Source organism: Bombus vancouverensis, chromosome 5 (assembly GCF_051014615.1).
Source record: "Bombus vancouverensis nearcticus chromosome 5, iyBomVanc1_principal, whole genome shotgun sequence".
NCBI classification, from domain to species: Eukaryota; Metazoa; Arthropoda; class Insecta; order Hymenoptera; family Apidae; genus Bombus; species Bombus vancouverensis.
In genome coordinates, this window is record NC_134915.1 from 4,388,134 (window position 1) to 4,410,528 (window position 22,395).

Below are 22,395 nucleotides of genomic sequence, written 5' to 3' on the forward strand. Positions count from 1 at the left end.
ATGTTTTTGAAAACTATAAAAACCAGAAACAACATCTTGTATAATAAAGTGATAAAAGTAAATGAAATAAATAAAGTAAATAAAGTGACAAAGTAAAGTATAATAAATACCTATATAGAAAAAAAAGTGAATGAAATAAACCAAAGTAAAAAAATTCTTCTCTTATCTGTTAACAGGCAACCGATTGGTGGTTGAATGACATGTACCTGTCTGTGCCTCTGGCTTTACCAATTAATAGTAACCCTGGCCTTGCGGCAAGGCCCAAAACATTTAGCAACCAGAAAGAAGCTGCAGTGTTCCTCGCCAGATTTTTAACAGAGCTGCTAAACTATCAAGAAGTATTAGATAGGTAAGAATAGCCTTTTCGTAATACTTAATGATGGAATTCACAAATTATAAATATGAACCTAATTAAGGAAGTATTGCGGGTAGAATGATCTCTTCAAAGAAATCGAACGTACCTATGGAAACACGTTTTAGGCAATTTCGATAGGAGAACATTAAAATTTCAGTACCGTATTGTAAACCTCGCAGCTTTTGTATACAGTGCCGGACAAAAGTATTCTTACACTTTTGAAAACGGAATAACTTTTTTCAAATTGGGCAAACAATTTTGAAAAAGTTGCAATCTGTTGGAACCGCGAAGAAAAGAGCGAAGGATACTTTTTGTAACTTCTTTATGTAATTGAAAATCAATGAAAATTTAAATAACACATTTTAAAGAGTTATGTTAGCTATATACACACTGAAAATTTCGTGGGCATCGCTTGAAGCTTCTGTGGGCTACAAACAGTTAAAGATGATAAAAATAACATTTAATAAAATATAGATTAAGATAACTATAGATAAATATAGATTAAGATTAAGATATAGATTAAGATAATAAATCTACATTTTTGCCCATATTTCGGTGCCAGTTGTTTCTGTATCAACCGATTTCGACGAAATTTTCACCGTGCATATAGCTGACATAACTCCTCAAAATCAGCTGTTTAAATTTTCATTAAATGCCCATATAAGAAACCATATAAAAATCTTTCTTTACTTTTTTCTTTGCCATTTCGACCAACTGCAATTTTCCAAAAACTCTTTTTACGCGTCATCTAATAAACTAATGCCTCTAACTTCTCGCGAAAGCTCAAGTCGTCCCGTGCAATTTGAAAAAAATTACGCTTGAAAAAAGTTATTCTATTTTCAACGATGTTCAAAGATGAATACTTTCGTCCGGTACCGTATGTACGCATACATGAAAAATATACATATCGTAATTCTACGCGCGTTAATTGCAAAAACCACGTTTGTAATCTACACACATTCTGTACAAAACTTGATATATTAAATGTGTACATTAAAATAAATTAAAAAGGTAAGAATAATAAATGGGTAAGAAGATTCGTAAATAAGTATCGTAGCATTATCAGTCGTCATAATGTTATGAATATGAATGATGTTATGAATAACGTAATGCTTGAATGAATCAAAGAAGAATGGTCGCCTTTTCTTATGACTCACATTTTTCTTAAGTATAAAAGTCAGAGAGTGGAGGGAAAAGGAAAGGAAACAGAAAGAAAAATGGAAATGGAACGACTGGGGGAGGAGATTCGAAAGTTAGGAGTCTTTTAAAAAAACGCCTTTATCCCGGATACGGTTCGAACCATCTTAGAAGAGGCTGACTAACGATAAGCTAATCGCCGACGCGAGGCTTACAGCCGAGGTGGAAGAAGGCGAACGCACGTGGAAGAAACACGGTTCGCACTAGAAGGAAGAGCTTCGTCATTTGAGACGGTGATTCGAGCGGAGGACAAAAAGAAGCCGCAGCAAAATCAATTTACCGAGGGAGCAGCACGTCTGCGAGGAAATCCGGCTTGTAGGATCCATAGAACACGGCCATAAAGAGAGATTCGTCGAGACGCGAGCGAAACGCAAAGGATACTTCTGCATAGAAAGCCTCAAAGCCCTCGGTATCCTGTATCCGGACGGGAAGGAACCACCGACTGCGAGTGCCTCTTTCTTTTCGGCAACTAACGCAAATTCGCCGAGACGTACTAAGACTGACAGTGAATCGTATTGCTGCTTTAAAAGATACAGTATTTTCTTCATAATTGGTCGAAAATCGAATTTCCTCGGCGATGAATTATCGGTGTACAGAACTCGATTGTATAACGATAATAATTGTGATAATTATATAATAATGGTAACTGTGTAACAAAATAATAAGAGAAAGTGGTGCGAGAGTCGACTGATGAAAAGAAACATATCGGTTGGACAATGTTAATGTAACAACAGAACTTTTTTATTTTCAATTTTTGTTGAATAAATCTATTACCGATGTAATTGCGAGATTTTTTTAATTAAACAAGGCCCAACACGATATAATTTGGAGCATATTTGTTTACTGACTGACATTAACTTATTTTCTTTCGTCTGTTATATATACAATAAACATTGGATTGTTGCACAAAAGTCGGGACGCAGGTTTTACAATTATTTGAAGGTAGGAACAATTCTACTTCTGAAAATTGAGGTCTTAGACGTCTCGAGCGTAAAGAAAAACAACGCGAGTGAAAGAGAAACAGGAATTGAGAATCGGAGCGCTCAGCGAACATTAAAAGTCCTCGACTGAAGCTGAACCCTTTAACTCAAAAATCAAATTTTCTTATTTTTAACTTGTGACCAATGATACTTTTATCAACATTTTTGTTACCTTTTTCTGGTTAAAACGATACCAAACACGATATAATTTGACGCATATTTGGTTACTCTATACATGACAATCAAATACATTTGGGAAAGTGTATAATAAATATAATTATGTCGTGTTTGGTCTCATTTTAATCAGAAAAGTTTCACAAATACGGCAATAAAAGTTTAATTTAAAAAACGTTGAAAATAAAAAAGTTTCACTTTTAAATTTGCATCTACGTACATCGTCTCAGCGATATCTGACATTGGATCACGTTACACCACTCGACCACCGCGGGTTGTCGAACTTCTCGATGCGTTAAAGGAAACCTCCTCCCTGTGGTGGGATGCCGACCATGCAATTGTCGTATAAAATTAAGGTAAAAAGTAAGGAACTTGTTAATTTCCGAAAAGGAGATAAAGTTCTTTTTATTTTTTACTCAATTTATACAATTTTTTCGGTTCGCGATGATACACTTTCGATACTTGGATTAGTTAAGAATTTTTTTATTAGACTGACTGGATGATTTTGAAGGGAGCATGTATATTCTTCCATTCGTTGGAGTGGGAGAAGGTTTTGTTTATACTTAGTGTAAAATTCGGAGAACGGCTGGAGTGATCGAATGCCACTCAGGCGGCTGAGAACGGGTGCTGACCGGACGGTCACACGCGATAAGGCGTTCGGAATTTCGGTTTGTTATATACAGTTGCTCGAATTTCGTCTGTGACACAATCAACGAGGGGTTATTTTTCTGCAATTATCGCCTGTTTACTGTACATATAAATGTAATTTAAGCTATATCTTGTTTGGTCTCATTTTAACTAGAAAAATCTCACAAATATGTTAGTAAAATATTGATTTTAAACAATCAGAAAAGGAATAGTTTCATCATTGTCTCATGGACGATTGAAATCGGATTACACATTTCAGTTTTAACTTTTTTATAGTTGTGGAGGGGAATTCCACTCAACAGTGGAGATGACGATCGACCGGTTATGAGAAACATACTGGCGATAAATTACAGAAAAGGTACTGCAGTTCTTTTTCTTCGATTTGGCGATTGAAGAAATCGCACCAATAAGGAGTCAGATTTCATTTTATATACGTATTAATCATATGTTATTAGATGTATATAAATGAATAATCAAAATTTTTCGATGGAGCTGGAAATTTATTTAAAAAATTATTATTATTCAAACAAAGTATTTGTTTTTGTTTTCTATGACCTTAATGATGAATTTCATTATGGAAGAATGGAACGTTCAAAACAAAGGAGAACGTCCTGTGAAATTTCTGCACGACAATACTGGATCACACTGCTTCTACGACAGAAGACGTGGCAACGAGTCTTATGTAGAACATGCTGCTGGAGCCAGTTTATTCGCTAGACATTATTGCTTTAGATGACTACCAGTTCCGATCACTGCAACACGCTTTATTCGATGCTCACTTTTTCAACTAGTCACCGGATGGAATAAATCGTTGAAGATCAGATCTCGTCTAAAGACACATTTGACATAATTCATCTTTTCGCTGATAGATGACTCAAAATTATAGAAAGCAACGGCGAATAGTTTGACTGAATAACATTCTGTATCTTTTCTCAAGTAAACCTCGGGTTCGTTGAAAAATTGGAGTTATACATGTCGGAGATGAAAGGAAAGCCGAAGCCTTTCCTTGGAAATTTTTGGGAACATCCTCTAGTACTCTAGCTTAGATTTTATCATAGCTGTAATTGTTCGAGATTTGTGATAGCGAGATTGGGTTCGAGGTGACAATTGGTCGCCGAACGTAGCCACGGTCACGGGATGGACGTTTTGCCTAACAGAGGTCTGGAGTGGTTGTATGGGTTTTCCGAGAAATGTGGTTGTGGCGGCATGCGGCCTAGGGAGCGGGCCTAGCCACGTATGATGTTGCCTCGGAGGTGCCGATACAATGGGACGTACATTGTATTAATAATCAAACTCCAGGCAGAAACTGCCTAGCAACGGCGTTTGGAACTTTCTCGATGCTTCCAACGAGTGTGTATCAAACTTCAGGCAGAGACTGCCTAGCAACGGGCGTTTGCAACCTTCTCGATGCTTATATAGAAAACAAATAGTATAGAAAAGAGTATAGAAAAGAGTATATAGAGAAGAGTATAGAAAACAAATGCAATCATACAGCGAGAAAAATCTCCACGAGGCTGACATTCGTGCGATTGCCTTGGAGAGTGACACATCGAGCATTTTCAACAATCGTATTTTGCGCCTAAGATTAGTTTACGCTTAGTAAAGAGTTATCCCGTTGACCGTGGATTCGTTTGAACCCAAAAACATTGTTACTAGTGTTCATTAAACTTATCATTCGTACAATTTATTATTCACTAACTTTATCATTCGTCAAACTTATTATTCATTAGACTTATTATTTGTTAAGCTTTGTGATAGTCTTGTATATACGTGTAAATATAATCTCGGCTTTGTGAAACAATGGCTAATTCACGTGAAGAGTTGTTACAAAATTCTAATCACAACCCGACATACATTTGTACACCTAATATTTATAGAATGCACACTTGCACAATGTCGCTTATCCATATGGGTCTGCGTGGAAGTTCAAACAGCCGTGTTTTAAAAACGTTGACACCACTTCACGTGACGCTCTGTTTATCGTTTCTTCGGTCGATAATACAATGAGCGAGACAGTAGTACCGCCTTTCGACGCACAAGTTATAATTATTAAGCTTTAATCATTGAGGGCACAAAACTCACTGAAATTTTGCATAAATCGCGACTACAGTTTGGGGATGAAACATTATCGAGAACCCGAGTGTTTGCGTGACGTTTTCCAGTGGACGTCGATACGTTCAAAACACGTCGCGTCCGTGACGCGTGAGACAAGTGTAACGCCAGCAAACATCGATGCTGTTGGGGAACTGATCGAGCACGATCGACGCATAACAATCGACAAAATCTGCCCGAAAGTTAATATTAATCATGGAAACGTGGTTTCCATCATTCAGAAGGAGCTACGGTTCCGCAAGACAGCGATTACTTAAAGAGGATCAGGAGAACGACGTTTCAGCAGCAACGAGGAAATAGAGTAATTCGCGTGCAATTGGCTTCTGACTCAGCCCTCCACTTTCTACGAAACTGGAATGAAAAAATTACCGATCCTCTGGCAAAAGTATATAGAGACAAATAACTCGAATATGTCGAAATACGTCGAAAAATAACTCGATTGTTCTTTCTGAAATATTTTACTGAAATATAAAACTATAATATATAAATACAAAACTATAAAATATTCTTAAATAAAGTTATTTTAAATGAATTATTAAATAAAACTATGCAAAATATAAAGAAATATAAAGTTCGGTTTATATCTGACTGACCCTTGTATATGTATCTGTCTCGTAAAAGAAAATGCGAACTTTCATTTAGTCAACGATAAAGCAAAGAGGAAGAAAAAATCCTTGCAAGAAGAAGATCGGTAACTACGATAATGAGATTGTTAAAATTATACAAGTGCAATATTTTCTTATCGCAGATCCGGTTTGGAAATTGAACAAGTGAAATCGAAAGATGGAAAGACTATGCAACCTCTGTGCATGGCCCAACATTACCAAATGTACCGAATATATCGACGACCAGGGTCAAACGGTGACGAGCAAGTTATTCTTGATAGAACTACATCGGGCAATCATATCATCGTTGCTCACCATAATCAGGTATATTTCTAAATACTCGAAACGAAACATTTTACGTGAAATTCTAGCGACGTGATCTAAGGACCTTTAGTAATGAGTAAATACATTCTATTGCTTTACTACGTCTTTTCGCCACTATATCGATTTTTTTGGTAATAGGATTCGTGGCTATGTTAATAGATGGAATTTATACTTAAATTTCAAACATACATTTGAAGATACCGTGATATTTAATGACCAAGTAAAGATGGAATTAATAACAATCTATTAAGAATCTAGTCTCTCCAAATACGCATGCTTTGCGTCCAGCAAAATTTTTCTATATAGACCCTTTTTAGATTTTTCATCCTTCATAGATCCTTCATGGATCCTTCATAGATCCTTTTTATATTCAGATATTACATTTACACATGCACGTATTTATTGACTTTTTACATTTACCTATATATATGTCGGAGATGAAAGGACACCGGAACCTTCGGATAGCCCCGCAACATTGCAATCTAAAGTCTACTATAACTGTAACTAAACTATTGTAGTTATTCAATCCGATTGTAATTGTTCGAGATTAGTGACGGTGAGCTTTGGCTCGAGGCGACAGTCTGTCGCCCAACGTAGCCGCGGTCAAGGGATGAACGCTTTGCCTAGCAAAGGTATGGAGTAATTCTATAGCTCTCCTTAAAGGAAATATTCGTGGCGACAGGCGACAGTAAACATTCCAACGGTTTCTGTCCCGTGGCTCGCCACACGCAGACCCTATTCTTCGAGTAAGATGATTGCCAGATGTCGGTGCGTCTCCGCAGTACATGTTCGGCTAGCCCGAGGGCCCGTTATAAATCTTAAGGTTTAGTTAACTAAAGTCCTTCAAACAGACAAACAGTCTTTGTCCCAACTACGGGAAGATAGGGGAGACATATTTTTCAACGAGCGCGGTCTCCCACTAGCAACTTTCCCTCGAGGGCGGCTAGCATCTTTTTCTAACCACCGATATGGAGATTGACCAATTAGCAGCAACGTCAATTTCCCTTACTTTCTGAACGAAGGCTTTTCTCGACGAATCCGATGATCTCGTATCCTTAGACACACCCCATTATAGTTTTCCTCTGTGGCATCATCGGGACGGGAAAGGCATTCTCGTTCGCGATCTCACTGATGAAAGGAGTAACCCTTTACTACCAGTGAATATCACGCATCCGACTTAGATTTTGTGAGTACGTTCATCTATCATCCCGTCGACCGCGGATTCGTTATTGAACCTAGGATCATTGTCATTAGCTTCTCGAGTGCCTAACTACCACGGTTACTTGTCCGGCTCTATAATAATCGTATGTGCACTAGTCAATATCTTCTCTATTGCATAACGACAACGTGTAACCCAAACGAAGATTCGTTTCACGCCCCTAACCCTAATTCTAATGTCCGCTCCGACATATATATCTATCTAAAAATTTTCATCTGCCATACATACGCATCCAGTGTGTACGTTTTAAGTATATATATATACGATTATTTCTGTAATTATCAAAAATATGAAAAAATGTTTCAGGCAAAAGTTGTATGCTATCGACTTGACTATTGTATTTCAAACTAAATGATTCCATTGAAAACTGTATTGTATTTAAAGTTGTATGATTCTCTACAGAATATGACCTCTCTACAGAAAAACTGATTACACCTGATTAAGTCACCTTCGATACCACACAACTTTTATCTGAAATATCTTTTTGTACTTTTGATACTTACACATCAAATAATTGCATAGACATTTGCATAAAAAATTGTGCGTATACATTTAACGCGGACATACTGTATACGTCAGTACATATTAAAACAAATCTTCTCAAACAATATCCAATTGAAGATCTTTTGTTCTCCCTTGTCATTCTCATTTCTTTTCGTTTCATATTTATTTTACAGAAATACCGTTTCACGCCAGCTGTTCCACTCATACACGTGCAATTTGATTCCTATTTACGCTTTACTTATTTTAAGTTATGCAAGCTTAAGTAAGTGCACGAATATTTCATAATATTATTTAATAATATAACAATTTTCTAATATAATTCGATCAAATAGTTAAGAACTTCTCAACCAACGTTTTCCTCACCTAAAATTACTTGCTTTTGAAAATTGGAGAATACAAAATTTTTAAATGATCTCGTCATTTGAAACTGGAAATTGTAAGAAATACAAATCTGAAAAAGAATTATCTTCTTAATACGGTACTAGTTCTTTTATCGCTGTTTTAAATTTTCTTATATACATAATTCGTATATTTTATATGTACATATATGGTTATAAAATATGAAAACATTGATAGACATTTTATAGATACAGTTCAAAAATTGGTAAATATAAACAGTGCAAGAATGCACTTTGCGAAATTGAATTTCGGGCTCTGGAATTGAAAGATTAGACGAACACAAGTTATCCACTCATATATTACGTATATAAGATACATAAATAACGTGACAAAGAAACACTTGAAGGTGCCAAAAACAAAAAATATGTATAAGCTTATAGAATATATGTAGATGTAAGATCTAAATATTAACATATTACACATTACATATTACATATTTTTATCAGCAATCATGCACGTTAAAAGACTGAAAACAGCCCTCAAAGTCAATTTTCGAAATCTCCAATATGAATCATCGAAGAGTGCTGGTAAAAAAATTCTGTAAATGCTAAGAAACAAATTTTTCAGGAGGAAGAGAAATCTTATCGATGTTACACATTGACGTAGTCGAAATTCATAAAAAAAAAAATGGTATCTGGAGAAAAGCCTGTATGTGCCACCTCTTAGTTGTAAGAAAAGAATATTCCATTCGTTTAGATAGATGGCATAAGACAAAAGCCAAGAGACAATTAACTAATGTTTATTGGCACATTTTTTTCTGCAGGGGCGACGTTGTGACATCATTTTCTGGCATTATTAATAACTATTTAGAAAGAAAAATTCCACTTAAATTCTATACCACAGTATTCTCATTGATATGTGGAACATTTTCCTCCAAAAGATCAGAATTTTTCTATCATGGCACTTACAGTGTTTTGTACAAACACTCTTCCATTAATTTAGTCGAATAAAGCAATAATACTACAGTGTGCAAACTGATTTGACATTCACAAAATCGTTATTTTCTCATCGCTGCAATATTTAACGAGATACTCGGATCAATGGATATGTATAAATTCAGAGAGTGAACTTTTTCACAGTTTTATAGCGTGCCTGTTAGGGCTTCCGACCGAGGGCGCATAACTGAAGCCGAATTAGTTCAACAAATTCTAAAGATCATGGCAACTAAAGCTGATCCTAGAACTCCGCCAGTCGGTATCCTCACAACGATGAAAAGACCAGCTTGGGCAAAAGCTAGAGAAGAATTACTCAGACGTACGTATGTTTATAACTTCCTCTTTAACAGTAATTATGCGATTAATTTACCAATACAACACCCTTGCAATAGTCACACTGATATATTAATACAGGAATTAAAACATCCAACTAAAAATAAAATCTTCGAGTTATAGAGGTTACGACTTGCCGAAATTTCCGAGTAAAAAAAGTTTAGCGAATGAAAATTCGACATGCGGAAGCTTCGTACGAAGGCACAATTTAGTATTTTAAGCTTCCGCTTAGAACACATTTTATTCGATGTACACAATTGCAGAAGCTACAGACGTAGAACATGGCATTTACGCGTTCGACTGATGAACGATTAGCCTTTTACGCGCGTGTTCGAAGGGCGAAGCAGTAAGAATACAACCTGTGTCGTCTTACGTTATTAGAGGCGATCCTAACGGTTAGAAGAAAGGAAACAATATCGAAGGATTGGTTTCTCACATCTTGTGATACGCGGCATAGCTATAGTTGCATTTCGACTTGCAGAGATAAACTTCGACCTGCAAAGGTCTGGCTATTGCAAATTCAAGTTTCAGAGGTAAAATAACGCATCTGGACAGGTGGCAAATAATTCGAGTTAAAGTGAGTTTTATCTCGACTTCTAGAGGTTTTCGCAGCACAAATGAATAAAGTTGTAGTCTTATAGAGATTTTCGAACTATAAAGTTTATTAGATTGCAGCATATTATAAAATGTTAAAGAAAAAAGAACAAGAAATATTTATATCCATTTGCTGATATCGATATACTCTGTACAAACGAAGGTACGACTCACACCATTGCCAAGCAGTTAGAGTAATCTTGTTGCAAGTTCTCCGGCAACCCTTGCTGCTACATACCCTCCTACGGCATAATTAACCGGCTGTTCTGCTCTCGCCAATATTCGCAATATTCCCATTATCCTCGTAACCCGACCTTACCCAATGACAACCTACGACCTACGTCTATAAATCGAATGAAGGTGTAACAAGCTAACGACGATACGTGGTTGGGTTCGTTCCCTCGTCGTGCAGAGCAAGTATCTTTAACCCTTTATCAGGTCATTATCTTCAACCGAAAAATTTTATTACATGACCAGCCAATAAACGACATTTCTAAAATTTTTACAAATTAAAGTTTATGCCTCTTGTCTTGAGAAGGAAAAGATTATAAATGTTTGTAAATTTATCTATATGTATGCAATAGTCTTGTGCATATGTATGCAATTGTTGTATTCCATGTTTTATTACTAAAGATTCTAATTTATATGATTATAAAGTAATTATTAAATTTGCACTTTTTGCTTCATTGCATTAAAGTTTGATTTGGAACAACTTCATACTACATTGACAAAAAATAAAATGAAAAAGGTAATTTGTAGCTATTTCTAATTTGAAAGGTAATAAAATGAAATATTTCACGAACCGTTTTACGAACAAAATTGTGTTATATTAACGTTATTAAATTTGCTAGAATTTTCGTGCACAGGTTGACAAATTTTTGCAAATAAGCATTCATATTGAATCGAGGAACGAGGAGTAAAAATTATTGAGCTCAAACGAGTCGACTAAAAAAAATGATTGAATAACAGTAAATTTTGAAAAATAAGATATTCCGTATGCCTATAATTATTTTATCTCGATTACCAACGATAAAATTTATGGATTCAGACTTTACTGAAGCAATACATTTCAAAGTTACATACATCACTAAGAGTTCTTATAACGTCGACAATGTATCGACAGTATGCCATTTTCATGGAAGAATCGTTGCTAGTCAATTGTGCGAGATTTTCCCTTGCTCTTATTAAATACACAATCAAGAAACACATTCTAATAGGAAACTGTAATTACGTGAGTAATAAACGATAATATAACCCAAAGAAAGAAATAAAGGCAAAAGAATTTTGCAGACGAGCAAAATCGGCACAATCTGGAATTGCTGGAGAGATGTCTGTGCGTGGTATGCATCGACGACGATGTACTGCCAACGACGTTCAATAATCCCCTGAACAAGGAAGATCGATGGATCGGCGACCGAGATTACGCTAACGTGCTTCATCATGTTCTCCACGGCGGAGGTTCCAGACATTTGGGTGCAAATCGTTGGTTCGATAAAACTTTCCATGCTATTCTTGGCAAGGTATATACCTACCTACAACTACACGCTATACCCGATTAAGAGAAAAATTGTAGTTTCACATTGAAGCAACAACTTTTTCTCCGCGCAACGTTATTTCTGCCCACTCGAGAGTTATTCTTATTCGAGCGATCTGTTTCATTTTCCCATCCAAGTTCCTAGGTCGGTTTGTCATTCCGCATAGGAATGGGAAGAAAACTTCGAAAACATATGTACACGTACATAACTGGTGGTTACTTCGATGATAATATAGTCGTTACTTCTATTACGGTCGCTAGCACATTTCCATGATAATTTGTAATTTCTCTCTTTCTGCTCTCGTTTCATGCTATTATATTTGAGCCAATAAAGCATCCTGATCGCTTTATCCTCTCTCCCGATGCAATATCCTGAATTCGATCCACCGAATTCGTAACAATCAGTAACGACTAACTCATTTTCGCCACTTAATGTATCCTTCGTGTGTGAACTTGATACAATGATAGAACATCGATAAGATGGAAATGATTGGAGATATTTTGTAGACAACACTGTAAGTGGAAAAATAAAAAACTGTTGCTCCTTTATCGCGTAATGACCTACTTGCTAATGGGAACACTGTAGTATAAAATTGAAGAGATAATTTCTATTTCCAAATAATTACTACTACTCCAACATTGTCTCTGCATATACGAACAATATTGCACTCAATATAGGTGCCACTAAAAACGATAGACATGCGATAGACATGGTCGAACACATAGACACTAAATATCACCAATTTTATAACAATACTTACTCGGAACGTTATAAGATATAGCTTAATAATGAACATAAAAAGAACATTTTGAAAAACCATATTTTTTTATTTTTATATAAGTTATTTAGGACTAAACAGTATTGGTATTTACAATGCATGCAAATTTAAAATGAATGACACATTCAGTTTTTTCTACAACTAAGAAGCACATACAACTTTTCTACTAAAACAATTCCCTTTCTGATGAACATATTAGTTCTTGTTGAGAATTGTGGATCTTTGAAGCCGAAATAATGTTATAGGAACATTAAATTTATATTGACAGTTATTACTAAAATAATGATATATTTATTACATGGACGATTCTTTATATATTTATCGATACACACTTGCACACGTCTCAGCACCTTCTATACCCGACTCTTCATCGACGACTCTTAACCGACTGACTGTTTACATTTCTTTGTTTCGAGACGCTGCGCACACACACATACTTCCACACACTGATATATACATATAAGTATTTGTACTACGCACTTAACTCAGTCCAGCACAGAAAATTACACATATCTCAACAGTTCTAAAAATGGAAAATTTTGTGACGCATTTGGATTATTTCGTACATTTAAGATTTTATAGTAAACAAAACAAATGAAATTTCAAAAATAAGTTCCAGAAGGTTTCTCTCTGTGCTAAAAAGTTTGATGTTTGGCACTTAGTGAAATGTTCAATCGTTTCTTGGCTTTTGTCTATGCTATCTGTCTAAATGAATGGAACATCGAGTTTTCCTTACAACTAACGGGTGATATATACAGGCTTTCCCACGAATACACTTTTCTTTTTCGTGAATTTGGATTACATTGACGCGTGAGGTTTCTTTTCCTTCTTCTCTATTAATTCTTATATCTTTTCCTGTAGAAAGTAAAAACTAACTGTTATTTAGTATTTAACAAAATTATTTATTATAGAAATAACATTTAGAAAGAGAAATTGCACTTCGATCCTGTGCTGCAGTATTATCATGTAGAGCATTTTCCGCTAAAAACTCAAAATTTTCCAATTTTCACGCTTACAGTGTTTTCCACAAGCGCTCTTCAGTTCTCCTTCACAGGTGGCAGATTTCGTTCGCGTGTCAAAGTCAGCAAATTTCAGGAAAATTGTTCTGTAAATGGCCGAATAATATAATATTCTACCGGAAAAGTGTGTCAAATTGAAACGAGGACGGCTAAGGGTTAGATCGACTATTATACGTATCATCTCACGTTATTTGTATACTCTATTTCACTTGTCTGTTTACCAAGGACGGAATGTGGGGCATGAACTACGAACATTCGGCCGGCGAAGGTCCAGCAATTTTTATTACGTTTGAAGAACTAACAGAAAAGGTCGATGCCATGTCGCCACCCGAGGAAACTACGGTACCTTCGCATCTACCTGCGCCAGAAAAGCTGGAATGGCACCTATCCGAACAAAGCCTCAGCGATATCCAAGATGCAATGATATCTTTCGACGCGTGAGTAACGATGAAACATTCTCGATTGTCAAAAAAACTTCGTAGTTAAACTTTACTTTTCCTAACATTTTATACTATGGTCCGGTTCCTAAAGTCTTAATCTCGACGTTCTGAAAAACGAAGCAAAGCAATTTTCTTATCCTTGACTTTCATCATATTTTGAGTGATGGAATCTTTATATCGTTTGAAATCTATATTACTTTCATGTATTTTAATTTTGCACTTGTATATAGATTGCATTTTGTATACAGATTGAGATCTTTACACTCACGATCAATGACGATACTAACCCTTAACGCTCCGACTTTTAATTGTGAATATCGACCGGCAACTCCAACTTATTCTCATCATACTTCGACTTGTAAGTTTTTAAGTGTCAGATTTTAACACGTTGGTCGCTACGTCACCCATATCTGTGTGACTGGTATGCTTCCGTGGGGGCCCCGTAACCCAAATATGGGTGACGCCCTTCTTGTTGGAGTTAATTGAATATAGAATATTATATATAGGATATATAACATAAAAATACTAAAAATACATTATACCATACTTTTTATTAATTTATATTCTGGATAAAATATTACATTATGCTATGTCGCATGGTATTCGTTAAAATATTCCAAACACATTTGGGGCGATTTTGTACACTTCGAACAATATGTTGCAGTTCTTTTTACGTTTTTTCTTGCTTCTTGGCGTGCGACAGTTTGCCTCTTCTTCTCGTAACATAGGGCGCACATCCTTTTTATAGGCTTGCCCTGCTGATTCTTACGAATCTCCAAATGGCGGGACACCTTCGTTTTTTTCCGATGGTTGTCGGGCACAGTATTTCCTGAGGACACATCGGATCATTCGGAAACGAAAATTTCCCGAAATTTTCTTATTTGAATTTTTTTGTTTGTGGCTGTTTGGTATACAATATGAGCAGTTACTACAGTTGTTCCTAAGAACAAATGTAAATGTAGTGATAATTTCCGATACTACTTGATGCTTTTCCGTATCGTAGTGGCATATGAGGCCATCTGGTCACTTCTGTTTTTCCAGTATCACATACCAGTTTTTCCATTATTGTATACTACTCTCCTCACTTTCAAATATATTTCCACGCTATCTACTGAACATTTTAAGGATGACAAAATCGCTGATGTGCGTCTCATAAGAAGTATGCTTCTCGACTAAATGAAAGATCTGGGATATCTGCCATGAGAGCGTACCGACGGTCGGATTTGGGCCCCGCGGGAAACTTAGCCGAATTGCGCTGGGCGACCAACGTTAACACGTTGACTATGTCGCGTAATAATTTAACAAATTATTGAAAAAGTGTCGATCTCAAAACAGGAGATCGAGCTCTTTATTTCCACATACTTATACAATGATTGATAATAAACTTTTTATGATGTTCTTTTTATGATGTTATGATGTTCATAACGATAGACTTTTAAAGTTTTGGGTAGTTTTGAATTATGCAGACTGCAAACTGGCAGACTAGCTCGGGTGATTTCGGGCGGAGTATTTATATTCTTTTATTTGTTGGAGTGGGAGAAAAACTTTGGTCGTGCGGATCTATCATATGGTTGGATGTTACTCTGGATTTTGGTTGTACGGATGTATCATGTTTAGAGTGATTGGATGTTACCCTGGCGGTGACTCATGATAAGACGGTTGGGATTAACTATCTTATCGGAGTCAAATTTACCCTGTGACAACTGCCACGACACTCGTATTCGGGTGTCAGCAAAGTTTCCGGTAGGGCCGCGTAACCCGTATTCGGGTGTCGTTTATTTGACTACTTGCGAAGGATCGTCGTAAATATTTGAAAAGATATTCCAAAGGAAATGATAAAACTATTGAGTTGTTATAAAAGTAATACGAAAATGGTTTATTAAAGAGTAGAGCGCCGCACGTCGGTGGTGAGTGAGAGGCACATTTGGAGCGTTAAGGACTAAACATTCATAAGAAACAAACTCGATCGAATATTTTACCCGTTTATATTAATAATAGATGTTAATAATAACATACAATTATTAATTAAATATAGTAAAAAAAATAATAACTAATAATTATAGTTTAAAAAAAATAATAATAACATATAATATGTAATATATAATAATAATTGTATTAATAGACTGGTGGAGGACCTGGACCTTTGTATTTTATGGTTTCAAGAATATTCGAAGGAATTTATAAAATCCCACAAGATTAGTCCAGATGTTTATATACAACTAGCATTACAATTTACACACTTTAGGTGAGTACCTATTTTATATTCAATAGTTGCCATTTTTTCCATATTCATTGTTTACTGCGAACAAATTTAAATTGCTAAAAGTATCTATACGGTGAGATACAAAATTAAATCATACAACGAAAGAATTGATCTTAGAGGTTTTAATCTTTAACACGTTGAATGCCACGCTAGAGTTACAGGGATTGCCCGTGGCGTCATGATGAATTTTTTATTATGCGATATAAATAATGTTGAAATATTACTTACAAGAGATAAGCTGCGGTGTATAATCATGTTTAATGAATTATCTCACAGGGGTCACCAGTAACCCCCATGGCGCTGAAGTGCGATTTCGCGCGATTCACTTATTTTTTGCGATTATCAATTATCTCATATTGTTTCTTCGTGTTACTAAATAATTGTTCCACGTGTTTATTCTTGTCTAGAGCGTGTAACAATCAAGTAAGAGCGTTTATTATACTTTTATATGCTACACAAATGTTTGCACTTCATGTTTTCTATTTTTTAGTTAGCCCTTAAAGTTAATATAATTTCAAATGGAGACTATGCGTCAAGCAATTCCACTGACGATACATTTTTATCAAATCCCTCCAAACGATGTCGAGTACTGTCAGACAAAGGAAAGTTCTTTGAGCAGTTTATCTAATATGATAATAACAATATGCGTACATAATAGGTCTATATTTCATGTATAAATACAACTATTTTTATGTTTTATATTGCATTAATTTCGTTACACCATTGTAGTAACGATGGTAATAATGAAAAATTTATAATTATTGACATTTGTTCAAATTATGTATTTCTACTAATATTGGCGTGCCGGTAATAATGGCTCCCATGGCGCTACCGACAAGTTGTCACCGGTGACCCCCGTGGCATTCAGCGTGTTAAGCATTTTTTACTTCACTCTGTGAACATTGAGCTTCTAAACCCTTCAGTCGCTTTATTAACATCCTGCACGCTTATCGATTGACAAAAAAGATAATAAACTCATCTATCGATTTACACAAGACGTTTTTCATATGATTGACATTTGCGTAAAAGGAAGCTGCTAGTATAAGGCAAACACGTGGAAAGAAGAATGTTATAAACATATTTATTATAAACAAAAATTTTACTAGCATTCGGAAAATTGAGGGAATTTTAATGCGTGTGTGTGTATGTTAAATTGTAGGAAAAAACCGAATAGTGCGCTATGTGTAACTCTTTGAATTACCTACAACTGCATAAATGTTCGAGGTATACATAGCTACTATTTACTATTTACGAAGTGTCACAATGGTCCTCGCTTATGTTAACACGCTGCTCAAAACAATTACGTTCTAATTATTATGAGATGTTCCTTCTTCATGTTACTGCGACTTTTTATATCCATTCCATGCGTTCTTTTATGCTATGTTAGTTTATCTTCCAAATTATTGTCTTAAATGTATCACAGTGTCATACGAATAACATATCTTATTAAGAGACATTAAGTCTATATAGCTTGTTCGTTTGATTGATGCTATAGAACCATTCATAAGAGCGATTTTTCATTGTTTTGAGCAACGTATCAACATATTTGTCGGAGAGGGAAGAACACCGGAACACCTAGAATTTGGGATAGTCCAGCAACAGTGTACTCCAGGGTCTACTATAGCTGTAGTCAAACAATGACAGTTAGCTAATCCGATTGTAATCGTTCGAGACTGGTGATGGTGAGCTTTGGCTCGGGGCGACGGCCCGTCGCCCAACGTAGCCGCGGTCGACGGGACGGGCGCTTTGTCTAGCAAAGGTATAGAGCGATAGTATGACCTCCAGTACAGGAAATACCGGGCAGTAAAACATTCCAACGGGCCCCTCAGACAATGAATACCCAAAGTTGAGGCACTTGCGCGACACGAGTACCGCTAGCCCGAGGATCCGCCATAAAACCTAGGTCACGTCCGGCAATTAAGAGTTTCCTAATGGACAGGCAGGTTGGTCCCAAAAGCGACCGATGGAGACACGAGGGTCGGGCATCCTCGGGACGGGCACTGGGGCATTCTTGCTAGAGATCTGAGCGAGGAAGCACGGAGCGTCTTACGATCAGGAGCAGTGCACGTTTGAGTTCTACTAAGCATATCTATCACCCCGTCGGCCGCGTATTCGTAACCGAACCGGAGACCATCGTCACCAGTACCGCGAGCATCTAATCCCCGCGTTGATCGCCGGTTCTGTACTCTCGATATTTGTGTTAATAAACGGTGTTTGCGTGATATTGCAACGATGGCTGCCCCTCAGGGCAACTCGCCGAACGCCCCCAACCTGATCCTATGGAAGGACTCATAACCCTTGTGCAACAGATAGTGAAGCCGCTAGTGCCACCACCGAGAGTGGAACCTAGGAACATAGTGCTACCGCGCTTTAACCCCGCGATCGCGGGCGCCGATCCAGCCGCGTGGTGCTCGGCCGTTGACCTACTCATGAAGGATAACCTCTACGGGACAGCGCGCTAGTTTCTGCGTTAAATAGTGCTCTAGAGGGTCGGGCGGCACACTGGCTCACGCAGATAGTGACCGGCGACGAGTTTACCTGGCCAAAGTGCAGGGAGCTTTTTATTACGCGGTTTGGTAGCAAAGAGACGGCGACGACGACGCTGATGAACATGCTCCGGGAACCACAACAGGAGGACGAAAACATGGCTGCTTATGCCATTCGCGTCCGTTCCCTCCTGGAGACGAAGTGGCAGAATGCCACTGTGGCTGAAATAATCAACGCTGTCGTTCTTAATCATTTGAGCCCACGAGACCATCGCATCGAACAGATAGCGGTTGGGAAAGACATCAAGACCAAGGGCCAGTTTCTAGAGGAAATGAGAGCTGTCGCTTTCGCGAAGGGGCCGGCATCCCCGACAAGCGACCCGCCGACGGGCCCAGAAGCCAAACGATTCAAGCCTTCCGCTAGTCGGCCCAGGTGCCACTACTGCGGCGCTCTCGGACACAAACTGGCGGACTGCCGCAGGAGGATAAAGAGCGGGCCACCGAAGAACGCGCGACGCCCAGAAGGAGGTCGACCGGCTGCACCGTCCAAGGTGTTCTGTTTTAGGTGCCGCGGGGAGGGCCACATCGCGTCCGATTGTCCATCACCGCGGGAGCGGGCATCTGACTCCGACAATACCCGGCGAGTCGACGTTTGCGCGGTGGAGTCCCCAACGGGCGAATTGAGCCATCGGGGTGAGTCGTACCCGTTCTACTTCGACTCCGGAGCCGAATGCTCGCTAATCAAGGAATCCGCCGCCTCGAAATTTTCCGGTGAAAGGAAGATGGGTATAGTGGTAATGCGAGGAATAGGGAACACGTGTGTTAAGAGTACATCCCAGATCTTGTCCACTGTAGGCATTAACGGTTTTACATTGGAGATAGCTTTCCACGTCCTTTCCGATAGTTATCTGAAGTACGATATCATGATCGGTCGCGAGATTTTGAGCCAGGGATTCGACGTAAATATCACGCGAAATAACGTTGAAGTTTGTAAAACAAAGATAGTTAATACCTGTAGTAGAACCCCCGAAGCCGAGGTTGATATTAATGCGGTCGACACGGACGTAGTCGGTAGTGACAAAAGTCGACTAATTTCGGTTCTCGAACAATTCAAAGATTCGTTCATTACGGGCTTCCCCCGTACCCGCGTAAGCACGGGCCAGTTAGAGATACGGCTAATCGACCCTAATGTTACCGTGCAAAGGAGCCCTTACAGACTTAGCGAGGAAGAGCGGAGGATAGTGCGCGAGAAAATAGGCGAGCTGATTAGAGCGAAAATTGTGCGACCCAGTAACTCACCGTTCGCGAGCCCCATCTTACTCGTGAAAAAGAAGGACGGCTCAGACAGACTGTGCGTAGATTTCCGGGCGCTGAACACAGACACGGTCGCGGATCGATACCCCTTACCCCTTATCGCGGACCAAATCGCGAGACTACAAAACGCGAAATACTTCATCACCCTGGACATGGCCAGCGGGTTCCATCAAATCCCCATCCACCCTAACTCGACAGAGTATACCGCGTTCGTTACCCCCGATGGTCAATACGAATACATCACGATGCCGTTTGGACTGAAAAATGCGCCCTCCGTCTTCCAGAGGGCCATCCTCCGGGCATTGGGCGACCTCGCGTATTCCTACGTCGTTGTCTACCTGGACGACGTCCTAATCACCGCCGACTCGATAGATCAATCACTAGAAAGGTTGCAAGTTGTACTGGACACCCTCGCGAATGCCGGATTCTCTTTTAACTTCGCGAAATGCTCCTTCCTGAAGACGTCGGTGCTTTATTTGGGATACGTAGTTCGTAACGGAGAAGTTCGTCCAAACCCGGGAAAGATACAAGCCCTGAATGCTTTACCTGCACCGTCGACCGTCACGCAGCTCAGGCAGTTCATAGGCCTGGCTTCTTACTTCCGGACATTCATTCCCAAATTTTCACAAGTGATGAAACCCCTATACGCACTCACCTCTAGTAGCAAGCATATCACTTGGACGGATCGGCACGAAAAGATAAGACAGAAGGTGATTTCCGTCCTGACCGACGCGCCGGTGCTAATGTTATTTGACCCCAATCACCCCATAGAACTACATACTGACGCCAGCTCGGAAGGATATGGAGCTATCCTGATGCACAAAGTCGAAGGTAGGAATAGAGTAGTCGAGTATTACAGCAAGCGGACCAGCCCCGCGGAGTCTAGGTATCATTCCTACGAGCTGGAAACGTTAGCGGTCGTGAACGCCGTTAAGCATTTCCGACACTACCTGCACGGGCGGAAGTTCCTAGTTGTTACCGACTGTAACTCGTTGAAAGCCTCTAGTAACAAAGTAAACCTGAACGACCGGGTTCATAGGTGGTGGGCTTACCTACAAACGTTCGACTTTGACATCACGTATCGAGAGGGTAAGCGCATGGCCCACGTAGACTTCTTTTCGCGAAACCCCGTAGACGCGAACCACCGTGTAGCCAATAAAGTCGCAGAGAAGGAGATCAACATGGCCGAGATCTCCGGAGACTGGCTGTTAGCAGAACAACGCCGCGATCCCGAAATCCCGAAATCGTCGGCAAACTAAAGAGCGCAGAGCTCGCCGAGGACGTCGCGAACACCTACGAATTGCGTTCCGGCACCCTGTACCGCAAAATACAAAGAAGAGGCAAGACCCTGTGCCTGCCCATTGTCCCGAGAAGTTTTAGATGGTCGGTGATCAACCATGTGCACCAGTCAATTATGCACCTGGGATGGAACAAAACGCTGGAGAAACTGTACGAGCATTATTGGTTCGAGGGGATGGCGAAGTATGTTCGCAAGTTCGTCGAGAACTGCCATGCTTGCCGGGTTTCGAAGGCCAGTTCGGGCAAGGTACAGGCTGAACTACACCCCATACCCAAGACTAGCATACCTTGGCACACCGTGCATATGGATATCACGGGCAAATTGAGCGGGAAGGGGGACTCAAAGGAGTATGTCGTCGTGTTGGTTGACGCCTTCACCAAATTTGTACACCTGCGTCATACCCGGAAGATAGACTCCAGCAGCACCGTCGAAGCTCTCAAGACGGCTATATTCTTATTCGGCAGCCCCTGCCGAGTGATAGCGGACCAAGGAAGGTGCTTCACAGGCAGGGAGTTCCAAAGCTTCTGCAGAAGTAGAAACATCAAGCTTCACCTGATAGCAACCGGTGCGAGCAGGGCCAACGGACAGGTAGAGCGAGTAATGAGCACACTAAAGAACATGTTCACAACGGTAGAGAAGACCGGGCGGCCGTGGCAAGACGCGGTCGGAGAAATACAACTAGCTCTAAATTGCACCACCAACCGCGTAACCAAGGCGAGCCCCTTAGAACTGCTGATTGGTAAAGCGGTAAGACCGTACGACCTGATAGTACCAGACAGCGTAGAAGAAAAGACGATAGACGTGGCCGAAGCAAGACAACAAACCCTAAGAAACATAGAGGCGAGTGCCAAATACGATAAAGGCAGATTCGATAAGAAGAA

General features: G+C 39.0%; 2 protein-coding genes across 2 annotated transcripts in view; both read left to right on the forward strand.

The window, feature by feature from the left end:
- LOC143302412 (uncharacterized) lies at window positions 1-21,473 on the forward strand. Its single transcript, XM_076618671.1, has 8 exons — window positions 1-75; window positions 177-349; window positions 6,215-6,395; window positions 9,597-9,771; window positions 11,670-11,899; window positions 13,937-14,148; window positions 16,274-16,396; window positions 18,869-21,473. Exons 1-8 carry the CDS (start codon window positions 1-3, stop codon window positions 21,471-21,473), a joined length of 3,774 nt encoding a protein of 1,257 aa, XP_076474786.1.
- The window catches only part of LOC117159906 (Choline acetyltransferase), a 19,099-nt gene continuing 12,988 nt past the window's right edge, over window positions 16,285-22,395 (forward strand). The window contains exon 1 of the mRNA XM_076618418.1: window positions 16,285-16,396. The gene's annotated coding sequence lies outside the window, so the exon portion shown is untranslated. The remainder of the gene's footprint in view (window positions 16,397-22,395) is intronic.

Bases quoted from the DNA above. Each gene is read 5' to 3' on its own strand.
- LOC143302412 (XM_076618671.1), top strand. From the start codon at position 1: ATGTTTTTGAAAACTATAAAAACCAGAAACAACATCTTGTATAATAAA. The intron at 9,772-11,669 runs GTACGTATGTTT...AGAATTTTGCAG, and splicing joins TAGAGAAGAATTACTCAGAC to ACGAGCAAAATCGGCACAAT. The intron at 11,900-13,936 runs GTATATACCTAC...CTGTTTACCAAG, and splicing joins TCCATGCTATTCTTGGCAAG to GACGGAATGTGGGGCATGAA.